General features: G+C 42.7%; 1 protein-coding gene across 1 annotated transcript in view; it reads right to left on the bottom strand.

Moving 5' to 3' along the window:
• The window catches only part of TECTA (tectorin alpha), a 293,627-nt gene that overhangs the window by 25,551 nt on the left and 255,365 nt on the right, over positions 1–12,711 (bottom strand). Inside the window, exons 14-16 of the mRNA XM_086954233.1 lie at positions 8,185–8,465; positions 2,907–3,017; positions 806–1,008 (exon numbers count right to left, since the gene is read on the bottom strand). Of these exons, the coding sequence (XP_086810359.1) occupies positions 806–1,008; positions 2,907–3,017; positions 8,185–8,465 (595 nt within the window). The remainder of the gene's footprint in view (positions 1–805; positions 1,009–2,906; positions 3,018–8,184; positions 8,466–12,711) is intronic.

Genomic DNA, 12,711 nt, shown 5'->3' with positions numbered 1-12,711 from the left:
ACTCCAGCCATCGGATTTATCATGACTGAGTGTGAAGGTAAGCCCACAGCAGTTATTGTTCAACCAGTGTAGGAAATTGGTCAGAGACTCCAGAGGCTGGTTCCATATGAGGAAAATATCATCTATATACCGCCTCCACAGCCTCTTCTTCTCCATTTTTCCTCCTAAAACAGGCGGATTCAAAAGTAATTCTGGCAGGCAAATGCTGTCAAAACCTTAGTCCTGAGGATGATCCCAACCAATTAGAGCAAAAAGGGATTGAAACGTCGACTGTTGTAAACGCTTTCAAAGCCTAACCATTGTGTTTTAACTTGCTGTGTCTAGCGTTTTTTGGCAATACTTGAGATTTTATCACTGAGTTAAAAGTGGCTAAACATTGCTTAAATTTGCCTGTGTAACCTTTTCCCTTATAAGTTGTTTGTTTGTCTCAAATTTTGGTACAGGATTGTGCCTTCTAACCAGGTATGACCTTCTTATCTTTTGAAATAAATACCCTGCCCGGCTGGGCAGAGGCGAATATAGTCTCCTATTATGGCCTATATTATTATGTTCTTGTTGATTCTGATAAGCTAAGGACCCTTGTTTTTCAGAGCATACTTCCCCATGGTCCTCAGCCATTGTTTGGATGCCCTTGTTATAATTAAATATGCAATATTTAATGGCATATTCGAAGTAAAGCCTCTAAGCAGTTGCAAAGTATGACCTTTGAGGACAGTCCTGGAGGGTCCTTGTGGGCAGAGCCTCATCTCTCCACAGTTCTCAATGATATATGCTAGACAACAGAATCAAAGTTTCACTGTCTCACCTGGACAACGTTCCCACAGTTCCCCTTTGTGTTATTAATCTGAAACGAGATGAAGTCTTCCCCCTCGATGCCTGGGCAATGGCGGTCATTGATGCGCACACCTTCTCGTTCAAAGCCAAGCTGAAAAAGCTTGCACTTTGATATGGAAACTTCCATCTGGGCAGCTTTACAAATCACCTCAGCATCGATGATATCATGTGTGTCTACAAAAAAACAACAAATAATGAGAAGGGACATTTAAATTTCTATATTTGTAATCACCTCTACTACAAAAGGTTTACTTATATCTAAAAATCCATGTTCCTATGTAATGATAGATCTCTTTGCCCTGGCTGTACCAATATCGAAAAGGACTACTTGTTACTCCCTATTACAGAAATACCTCAAGCCCCTATCACTAATTATGTGCAGATTTTTCAGGTTGTCTCTCAGCTTTGTTTATTAATGTGTGTTTTTCCACCAAACGCATGAATGAATGTTCCTGATCTGTGATTTAAAATCCTTGATCTTTTTGTGCATATTTTTTATTTGGTTTTAAAATGGGTAGATGTGGATATTCACACAACATTGCAGAAAGCTGTCAATCCAATAGCAGTGTTAACACTTGCAAATAGCTTTTATATGAGTGTTAATCATATTACAAAGAAGAAAAGAGACTGACACATCAATTAATTGTAAGCAATGATTTAGATTAAGTAACAACAAAAATGCTCTAACAGTGATTCACAAACAACTCACTTTACCAATGGACACAAAACAAAGAAAAACAAGTGAGAACATCTTTACATTTTCAACATGGTAACTCAGACAGCAGCAGTGGTGCACACTTGAATATCCATGGGTATTATTATGAGTTTGGTGGTGCTGGAGCAGGACCGCCCTGCTCCAGCACTGCCAAACCTGTGTAGGAACCACCCACCAAATCAGGAGTTTTCTACTGTCTGGCGGGCGGTTCTTTGGAGTTCACAGGGTGGGGCATATGAAATAGACACCACAATGGGAACATCAAAGGCAGTACCTGCACAGCATGGACTGCTGCAGTCCATGCTGTGCAGGTACTGGTGTGCATGCACACTAAGGGGGCACATGTTGTGCCCCCCTGTATGCATCCACATGGCGTGAGGCACCAGGGTGCCTTGTAGGGCCCCCTTTGTTTTCTCACTGCCACACTTTTCATGGCAGTCGCACGACCATGAAAAGTGTGGTGGTAAGGAAACTTGTAATATGCTTGGCTGGGCTCTAGCGGCCCTGCCAAGCATATTGCGGCCTCAAGACCACCGCACCACCACAAGGGTTCTCTGATCGCTGGCGGTTGTGGAGGTCCCAGGGCAGTCGGTGGCCCCAGGGAAGCCCAACAGCCCTGGGCCCTATTAGGGCAGCCCCAAGACTGCCACCCCTTCACCCCGCGAGTCTGGCAGTCTGTGGACCGCCAGACTCTTAATAAGCCCCCAAGTTTATAGTTGTGGGATGAAGGGGTAGAGAGAGATACCATTTGTGATAGGTGGGCAGAATACCCATGTCACTCTCTCGTCTTTATCCAGTCCTTTACTTATTGCATTCCAACACACAAGGCCAGTGGACATTTCAGGTCTGTCGCTCATAGCTTCCTGTTTTCTCAGATTATATTTATTCATGCTTTCAAAATATTATTTGTAGATTTTGACTCGGTTACTTCTGTCATTTCCAACTACTTTCACCACTGCAGAAATCATTATGTTTTAATACTCTCCAAACATCAGCTTTCACCAACACCCAAAATTCGTCCATGCACCAGGACTTGGTACAGCTCACAATGTGCACCATACAAGTTACTTTTGTGACCTCTCTTCACTCAGACTGGAGTCTCCACATGCAACACTGCATGTTCATGTACTTCTCTCTTCCTGTAAACTAGGCCACATGTCATTTAATTCTACCTACGTTTAAGGAGAATGTGCTGCTTTTCTGCTCTATTTTAAAACAGTGGGGGGCAAGACAGGAACCATCACTTTGGAAACCAGCAATAATGTTTGCAATATATTTTAGATGCAATCACATTTCCATGTATGATTTGCTCAAATCTTTGGCCTTCATATTGTAGGTCTATTATGCTATACTGTACCATTTCCATAGGCTGGAGGCTCCATGCAACCACACAGTTCCCCTCCATTATCCAGTTCACAGCTCCGGTTTGGGCAGTCTGCACCCACACAGGGATCTTCAATCACTCCTGCTAAAGAGGAGAAGACAACAACAAAAACTTGGTTTCTACACAAAATGTCCATTAAGGGTAAATGCGAGCAAAAACTATCAACTACCCTGGAGTCAGACCTTTTCCGTCCAAACTCTTGGTCGTTCACAATTAATTTAATTATGTGCTCTTTTGCCGATTTTTAGCCTGTGCAGTAAAGCAGTGTGACTGGGCAGTAATCCAATTACAAAGTTTTCCCTTTCAGTAGCAGGCAAAGGTAATATTTATTTTTATATGTAGTGCCTTAAAAAGCACATAGATAGGGCTGGGGGGTGAACTCCACTCCATTCGCGGAGTTTGTAGAGTTTTCGTGCAGAAAACTCAGCTGTGCATATTTGAAGCAGAGTTTTTCCCCCGCTCGCGCTCACCATCGGTAAGTTGCCGAGAGAAATCTACTGATTGGTTAGAATTTCGACACCAGTGGCAGGAATACCAGCACGAACAGCAGTTCTCGTCACACTCCTCCGCCTGCGGAACCCCGCTGAGTTTTAATGTCACTTCGCAGAATTCCGCTACTACGCCCAGGCCTGTACAGGCATCTCTAGACATAATGCACAGACCGGAGTGTAAAACATCTATGCCAGTGATTGGATATTTGGTGATTGGATGACATTTTTGGGGCCCAGCTGTATTACACATGTCTTGAGTGAGTGACACACACTGCAGTATAAAGTCAACCATGTTCCATGATAGCATATACAAATGTTTGACAGGAAAGTAATTAAAATATTTCAGCTACTACCAATATAACTCATCTTTATGCCTAACCACCTTTGCAAACTAATTGTTATAAAAGGAATAATAGAAACCGAGGGGCAGATTTATGATGCCCATGCGTCTCTTTGTGCCGCAATTGCGTCACTTTATTTGACTGAACGGCGGCGCAAACAATGCGCCCTATTTACAACGTGACGCATCTAGGAGATGTTGTCATGTTGTAAAGCCCTGCGCCATAAGGAGGCGTTCCTGCGTAGGGGGGGGGGGGGGGGGGGCGTTCCTGCGCAGGAACGCCTCCTGAAAGTGGCTGAGTGAAATCTATGAGATTTCACTCAGTCACTTTCAGGCCAATGCTGCGTCAAAACCCTGTGCCTGCTTGAAGCAGGCGTAGGTCTTGACGCAGCATTGTGAAGATGGGGCACCCCCTAGCCTTGCTGGAGCTGCGTCGCGCTTGCAATGCAACTCCAGCAATGCACCACCTTTCCAGCACGGATGCGTCACGCATCTGTGCCGTTTTTGCACCATGGTGCGCCGCATTGTAAATGCGACGCACCATGGATGGCGGAGCTGTAGCGCACTGTGACGCACGTTAACTGGCGCTTCCCTGGGAATGCGCCAGTTAACATAAATCTGCCCCATATTCTTTCTACCAATATCGCTAATGAGAACCAAAGGGTTACCAAGCAAAGTCGGGGTCAAAGAGCAGTTTCTCTGGGACATTTCAGTTTGCGTGTCACTTTCACGTAAAATATACCTGCTATTTATTCCCTGCACTTGTCTTAAATTGAAGTGTGACCTGCAATTCTTAGTGATCGAACCTCGAATCTGAAACTACTTGCCAATCGAAGCTAAAACTAAACCCACATAGCATAGCTTTAGGTAACTGGTAAAAATCTGTGTGTGTCAGAAATAAGCTCTAGGGTTCGGCCTTACTCAACATGTTCTGCCAGCGTCTACACAGTGTTGTAACCAATATACGTGGGGTTTTTGTATTTTTTTGTCTAGGGCCAACTAGAAACTGTTCAGTTTGTGAAGCATCAAATCAAACAAAATTAAACATATACGTATGTCAATGAGATCTTAAAACAAGGTGTAAATAGCGGTTGGTTATTGTTGGCGCAGTCTGTTTAGGTGCATTTGGCCGCAAGTCAGATGGAGATCCTTTGATACTCTCAAAGAGCACCAGATCCCTGACTAGCTGGTGATGAACAGCTCCCTGCTAGTCGGAGTTCTAGTGCTCTAGGTCGGAGAGTAAGGGCCCCTACTTGACTTACAGCAGAATGCACCTTAAAAGTGTACCATGCACATGTGCATGGACTGCTCTCAGCTTGGAAGTATGCATTTTCAAACACTCCTCATTGGCCTGATTTCTAGCACAATCCCTAAAGTGAACGGGGAGCAGCTTTGGAGAGGATTCTGTAGCTTCAGAAAGAAACAGCTTTTGCTATTTGGTCATTTATGATAGCACTTGTTGCAATCTGATGGCCTTGTTGGTGGAGAAGTGTGGCTCACTGGTTAGAGCAGGCAGACCCTGAACCAGAGGTCAGACCCAGGACCAGGGTTCGATTCCCGACGCGGCAGGGTGTTGAGCTCAAATGTCCACGGACTCGATAATTCTCGCTTCGGTGCCTGACCTAATCATGGGTTCACACTCTGCAACTCTGGGCATTAAGCTTGCTTAATCTCCACAACGGCCCCCCCGCGGCGGGATGCCTGGCTTTCACCTTGGGGATGCCCTGTAGGGGCTATCTCACAGGGAAAAACCAGGACGGGTTCCCAAGGCAAGCGCGGAGATACCCCTTCGGGGGTCGATTCTGGCGCTATATAAGAAATGTAATAATTGTTAGCCATTTTTGTTGGCCCAGTAAGTCGACAGCCTAAAATGGCCTTTGAGTTGCATGTTATGTTATTATTATGTTATTTTAATTTATTACATGCTCGAATGCACCCCGAAAGGCTATCTCATGTAAGACAAGGGCAGAGGACAGGCTAGAATTGAACTAAAATAGGTGGGTCTTAACTGCCTTCCTAGGAAGAAAATGGTTTTCACAGAGACAAATTTGTGTGGGCAAATTATTCCTAAGATGTGGGCAAGGAACGAGAAAGCTCTGCAGCCTGCCCAGGCCTTCTTAAACCTCTGGGGACTTTAAGCAGAGTTTTATCACAGGATCTGAGGAGTTTTACGGGAGTGTATGGCAGAATCTTAGCAGCTAGAAAAGAAGACCCTTGGCCGTGAAAGGCACGGTGGGTTAGGCAGCTTTTTTACCGGAAGCCAGTGTAGAGACTGCAGAAGTGGGGCTATGGCCGAGAGCGGAGGGAGGTTGCAGACAAGGTGCGCGCCAGTGTTTTGGACCACCTGAAGTTTGGACAACAGATTCTCATTGATGGAAGCCAGGTGTGAGTTGCCGTAATCAAGGCATCTGATTACCAAGGCTTGAGCCAAGGTTTTCCAAGAGGAAAGTGGTAATAGAGGGAAAACCCTTCTCAGCAGACATAGCATATGGAAGCAGGACCCTGTGGTGGCAACAATGTGTTCTTTCATACAAAGATATTGATCTAAGCGGACACCAAGGTTTTTTACTACCAATTTGGGTGAAGGGCTTGTGCCCAGCTCAGCTGGCCACCATTCTGGACCCCAGAGAAGTTGAGCTTGTCCAAATAGCACAATTTCTGTTTTCGTAGGGTTGAGTTGCAGTCGGTTATCCAACATCCAGGTGGATATAGCCTTCATCCCGGAGGAAAATAAGGCTTTAGATTTGGACAGGTTAGAGACAAAAGAGAAAATAAGCTGTGTATCATCAGCGTATAAAATTATCTCAAACCTAAAACCTCTGACTATCTTAGCAAGGGGGGCCATGTAAATATTAAAAAACGTAAGGCTCAAACAAGAGCCGTGTGGTACTCCACAGGCCAGTGGCATAGTTCTGGACCTATAGGGGCAGAGGATGATTGTTTGGGATTTCTGTGACAGGAAATCCGCTAACCATTTAAGGGACATTCCTTGGATCCCTAAATCCTGGAGTCTGTCAAGAAGTGGGGAGTGATACACGGTATCAAATGCCACCGACAGGTCTAACAAAATCAATATTGTCGGGACATTAGTGTCAAGCAAGCATTTAATATGATCTGTGATGGCAAGCAAGGCTGCCTCAGTACTGTATAGAGGTCTGAAGCCAGACTGAGAGCTGTCTAATAGTCTGTTAGTCTCAAGGTCGGTTGACAGTTGATGATTGATATGTTTTTCCAGTAGCTTTTCAACGAAGGGAGGAGGGGAATAGGACGGTAGTTAGCTAAATCAGTGGATGATGGGTGGATGATAGTCTCTGTCTCTTAGTCTTCATCCTTGGCCAGGATTGGCAGCTGGTGGCATCTCGCTTTTAGCCCTAATAACCCGTTGCTAAGACAGTAGTGAGTGGAGCAGGAGAGTTGATGGTAATGTAAATTTAAGAGGCTGGAAAAACATTAAAGCATAAGATACAGAAAAATGTAATTCGACTATTTGTATACATTTTACAACCTTTCAATAAAAAACGGCAAGAAAATATTGGTATCAAATTTGCACTTGGCCTATCCGTGGGCACTTTTGGACATTTACGAAAATATTTTCAAAATCAGACTCAACGAGGCATATTCAAAAAATTCCCTATTTAAGAATACTGTTACAAATCGATTCCAAATGTGTTTACTCTGATACTTAGGCCTCATTACAAGGCAGATGGCATTACCATGTTGAAGTCGGCCGCTGTTTCGGTATCTGGTTTTCAGCGGCTACAGGTGCTGATTTTAATGCTGGAAAAAATAGCTGTTAAAATCTCTTGAGGCCTTGGCTGCAATAGCAGCCACGCCCAGTCCTCTTCCCTGCCGAGTTTTTTTTTCTTTCTTTTTTTTTGGCAAGGGGGAGCTACATGCTACCCTCTGACAGGGCATTTAGCCCTTCCCCTCTACCCTCTCAACCCCTTCCCTCCACCATCGTCCATACCCCAGCTCAAGTTTAAAACATGCTCCGAACAGGTGGTAAATGTGAGCAATAACTTCCACTCAACAGGGAATTCCATGCGGTTTTGCACCCGGCAAATCCAGGGCCGTAGTTATTTCCCATTCCAATGGGGTTTAACTTGTAACTGCATGGTACCTGATTGAAGCTACTGCATGGTTTCAATATCAACATATGTGGAGTTTGAACTTAGTGGATTCTGTGCACCTTATAATGAGGGTTGAGCTAAGAATGTCCTTCTCTACTGCCATGCATGCAGACTCTGGGTCTACTTTAGGGTTTGGCAGATAGGGTACTTCATCACAAATGCAAACAACATCCAGTTTTCCTTACTACACGTGCATTATATCCTATGGCATTTGAAATAAGACTGGCTGGACTAAATCAGGCCCTCTAGCTTAGGTGGCTGTACAAAGGCAACATATACTTCCTACTTACAGCAATTCTCTTTTTCAATCCATTCTGTGCTTAGGATCCCGAAGGAGCGGCAAGCTTCCCCGTACGCAGCCAGAGAGCCGCACAGCTGGAACTTCTTATTGTTGTAGCACCCATCCAGAAAGCAGGACTCGTAGAAGGGGAGAGGGTCAAGGAGCCCATAACACGGCTGGAAGAAGCCCTTCATATCTGTGAGCTTCAGGCAGTAGCCATCACTCTGCAGATTCTGGATGTGCACATTGTCGCAGGTGGACACATACTGAGAGTACTGCAGCTCATTGCAGCTGTAAGACAAATGATTAGGAAAAAGGCACAGACAACATCACCGACACATCTATGGAAGACATTATAAGATCAGCGACTCCACCAGGTTCAATTGAACATTTTCATTTTAATACAGGGTTAATCATGCAAATTGTTACCCTGAGTTATACAAATATGCATAGCAAAAACTAACTTAATTTGGAAGAATACAAAGAAAGCATATTTAATGTAATTTTTTAGTGTGCAACCTAATTGAAAACATTTATAAAGCTTCCTATGTATAGCTATACCCATTGACCACACAGATGCTTAGCAAGTATTATGGTGAATCTGTATATTTTATTCTACTGCATTTTTATGCAGGAAGAGATTCGAAGCAAAATGTGATGTCTATGTTCGCTATTGCTGGGCAAAATTCATAGACTAGACTTTAATCCTATATGCTTTCCAGTATTTGTAGATATGCTTCCTAAAGAAAAGATCACACTTTGTTGCCATGAGTCTGAACAAATATAGTGTAGTTTGTCATGGATCCAGTAGTTTGAAATGAAACAATAATTAAACGGTCTAACATATGTTTAATTTAATAGGCACATCCTGTCAAAGATCCCAATTCCACGTGTTTAATCTTTTTTATTTTTATTACTATTAGCCGTAGTATGATTGTGATTATTGTTATTATAATTATGTTTCTGTTTGTGTTTCCAACTAGTGCTATCTCATTAAATGACTCTTTGCTGCTCTGACAGGGCTCTCTGAGAGCCTGCGGTGTAGCGCTGGCTCTCTCTTCCAATGGGGAAGCAAGAGCACAGCTTCGGAGGGGGTGGAGGGGGTGGTGAAAGGAAAGCACAGTGGGTCGTGGTGTGAGAGGCAGGAGTCCAGGCCTTTTTTTTAATTTGATGCAGTGAGGAGAGCACATGGTATCTATGGCTCTCACATTACTTATCTGCCCCTACATAGCAGATGAAAGCAGGTGCAGAAGATTTTTACATAACATAAAATGATAGATGGGTAAAAAGCGAAGTACGGGGATTTTGTCACATGGGAGTTCCGAATGAGATCCTAGACAATTTGAGCGTTGCTGTTGTCTCTCTATTGTTACTCAGAGCCCCTTGAGGAAAGACATCCGTTATTCACTGCCCCCAGTCTATAATTCTACATATTATGTATGGCTCTCATTGAGAACCTCTAGCAAGAATACTGGATTTTAAATCCGGTTATTTACGTCTATGAGGTAGCAGCAGTGGAAAAGAAAAGTTGTTTCCCACTGCTGCTACATCATAAAGGAATAACCGGCTGGGCAGAGAGGGCTCTGTCCTCACTGCTCTGACTGAAAGCATTAAGCACCATTCTGGAGGGAAAACACAGAGAGTGGTCGGCTGTCAGGCATGTAGCCAGGTATTTTCATTCACATTTAGGATGGGGAGGACAGGTTATGTCAGGCATGGCTTCCACATTACTCATCTGCCCTGACATAGCAAATAAAAGCAGTGTCACAACATTTTGAGGGCTATTCATGACCTAAAATATAGACAGATGAAAAATGAATACTAGCAATGGTTTTCACCTTGTAGTTCTGAGCAACATGATAGACAATTTGACTCATCTTTTTCATAGCAATTAGGACACATCGATAAAAAAAAGGTTCCGTTGTTCACTGTTGTCCCGCGGTGATTCATGCGCATTATAAAATAAATTAACATAACAGAGTTCTGCCTTGCTCTTGGTTTACTGCGGCACTGAGATACCCCTCCCAAGGTGATTCATGCCCATTATTAGTTAAGATAAATTAACATAATAGTTGTAATAATAATAATTATTATTATTATTATTATTATTATTATTATTATTGTCATTGCTATTGTTATTATTGCTGTTGTTGTTGATAATATTATTGTTAGTATTCTAGTTATTATTGTGGTTTTTGTTGAGTTTATGGTACTGATATGACGCTGCTCTCAAGGTACGGTTAGCGGATACAGCCCAGCAACAAAGAGAGAATGTATCCATATTCGTGCATGAAAATAAAGACAAACCTTTGTAGACAACAATTAGCAACATCTCTAAAAGTTCTTAAAGGAGAGGTCTAAAAGGTTATCCAAATTCAAGTGGAGCCTGAATAGGTGAATGTTTAGGGCATATGGAAGGCAAGCAAGCTTGAATTGCCTTTGATTCCTTATTTGAGGCTGTCCCAATTCTGGGAGCTTGACAGGAAAAAACATGATTCAGGGTGTTTTGATCTTTTTGTCATGAGATTTCAAAAAGTAGTGTCAATTTGCTTCCTGTGTTCTCTGTTGCCCTGTGGTGTGGAGTTTATTTCTTAGGAAGGAAGGCAGGTAGGCTATTTTGAAGTCAATTCTGGCCTTATGTGGCAGCTGTTAGAAGTTCTTTAAAATGGGTCCAATGCTGTCTGATATTTTGCACCCTTTACACAGTATGCAGTAGTGTAAGATGGCTCTGAGTGGCGGCACAGAGGTTCAAGACCAGCTAGCAGGGATTTCCCACCATCAATGTGAAAAAGGAGGTCATTGTTAAAAATAGTACTATTAGTTCTGTTCATCAGTACATACCTAATAACATGCGTTAAGACTATTACTTGTGGATCTAATGATATTTCTGAGGCCTTTAGCCACAGGTTACCCGAATGATTCATATCATTATAAATCCGTATCAACCAGGAATTTTACATGAATGAGAATTATTACCACACGTGTTTTTGATTCAGTCAGTAAGCAACATAGCAAAGATAGGAAGTTTCCGCTATCTTTTTGCTGTTATGGTGCAAAGAGATTATTGGATAGTGTGCATTGCACTTTGTTAAATGCTACAATTAAGGCTAGGCTAGGATTGTGCTTAATGGACACTTACCAGCGTTATTGTTGATAACGTGGAGAGCAAGACATGGATGTTTTGTAACTATGCATGTTATATGCAATATATATATATATATATATATATATATATATATATATATATATATAGCCTCTAGATCGAAGAAAAAATCATGAAGAAAGTTCCAAAGTTTCATATATCGGAGCTTAAACTCACTTTGTATACTGAAGACATGTTGTAATATTCTGAAATTTACAACATGCTGACAGAATTAATCTGCTAATTCATGTATTGAGCTATATCAAGCTTGAAAATTCATAGATAAACAAATCTAGACTAGAGGTACCCATTAAGGGATGTATGTGAATTTTTAGAAGAAGATAATTTTTTACGCTAATTATTTCAAAATATATTAAACAAGGTTTCACTATATTGGATGTCCTACATCTTTCTTTGTCAGGAAGAAATAATTTGTTTTAAAGGAACAAAAGTCTCAGTTTTTGTTCTGTTTCAGATTGTTTGTTATAGTACCGGATTGTAAAGATTTGGGTTAATGGTTGGGGTGAGGGAAGGGTAGGTTATGTTATGTGTGTAATGTTAGGAAATTTGTAAAGTGCACTTACACCATAGGTCTCTTGGCGCTGTTCCTACATAAGATGCTGCTGGGGTCAGTTTAAACAGTTTGTCCGAAGAGCCAGGTTTTTAAGGCTTTTCTGAATCCCAGGAGGCTATCACAGTTCCTAACTGATAGAGGAAATGAGTTCCAGAGTCTGGGGGCCAAATAGGCAAACCTACGCCCAACTAGGCGTTTTAATTTGATAGATGGGATGGACAGAAGATGAAGATGGGCAGAATGAAGATTGCGAGTAGGGACATGTCTCGAGATTAGCCTGTTGAGAAATCTAGGAGTGGTGCAGTGCAAAGCCTTAAAAATTATACAGCCCAATTTGAATGCGGAGCATTGCGCCATCGGTAACCAATGTAAGGTGTGCAGTAACATCCTGGCAGACTGCCATCTTGGCTGCTTATAAATCAATCTCGCCGCCTGGTTCTGAATTATTTGTAGGCGGTTTACCAGACCAAGAGGAAGGCCAATGTACAAAGAATTGGAAAAATCAAGGCAGGAGAGTACCAGCGCAATCACCACCTGGATCAGAGCTTGATGAGATAACAGATAGGCGATCTTTCTTATTTTGCGTAGTTGGAACAGAGAGGAAGAAATGACCGTACCCACATGGCCCCTCAAAGAGAGGTCAGAGTCTATGGTTACTCCCAGACTTTTCACTGATGGGGACGGAACGGGAGGGGGGCCTAAAACGCCCGGCCAAAAATGAGGTCCCCAGCTAATGAAACTCTTCCCAGGCAACACCAATTCGGTTTTCCCGGGGTTAAGTTTTAGTTGGTTCTGGTCCATCCATCCTTGAATATGCAGCA

The sequence above is a fragment of the Lissotriton vulgaris genome, chromosome 2_1 (genome assembly GCF_964263255.1).
Source record: "Lissotriton vulgaris chromosome 2_1, aLisVul1.2, whole genome shotgun sequence".
NCBI classification, from domain to species: domain Eukaryota; kingdom Metazoa; phylum Chordata; class Amphibia; order Caudata; family Salamandridae; genus Lissotriton; species Lissotriton vulgaris.
The sequence above is the reverse complement of the archived record's forward strand: the minus strand, read 5'-3'. Positions and strand labels throughout refer to the sequence as shown.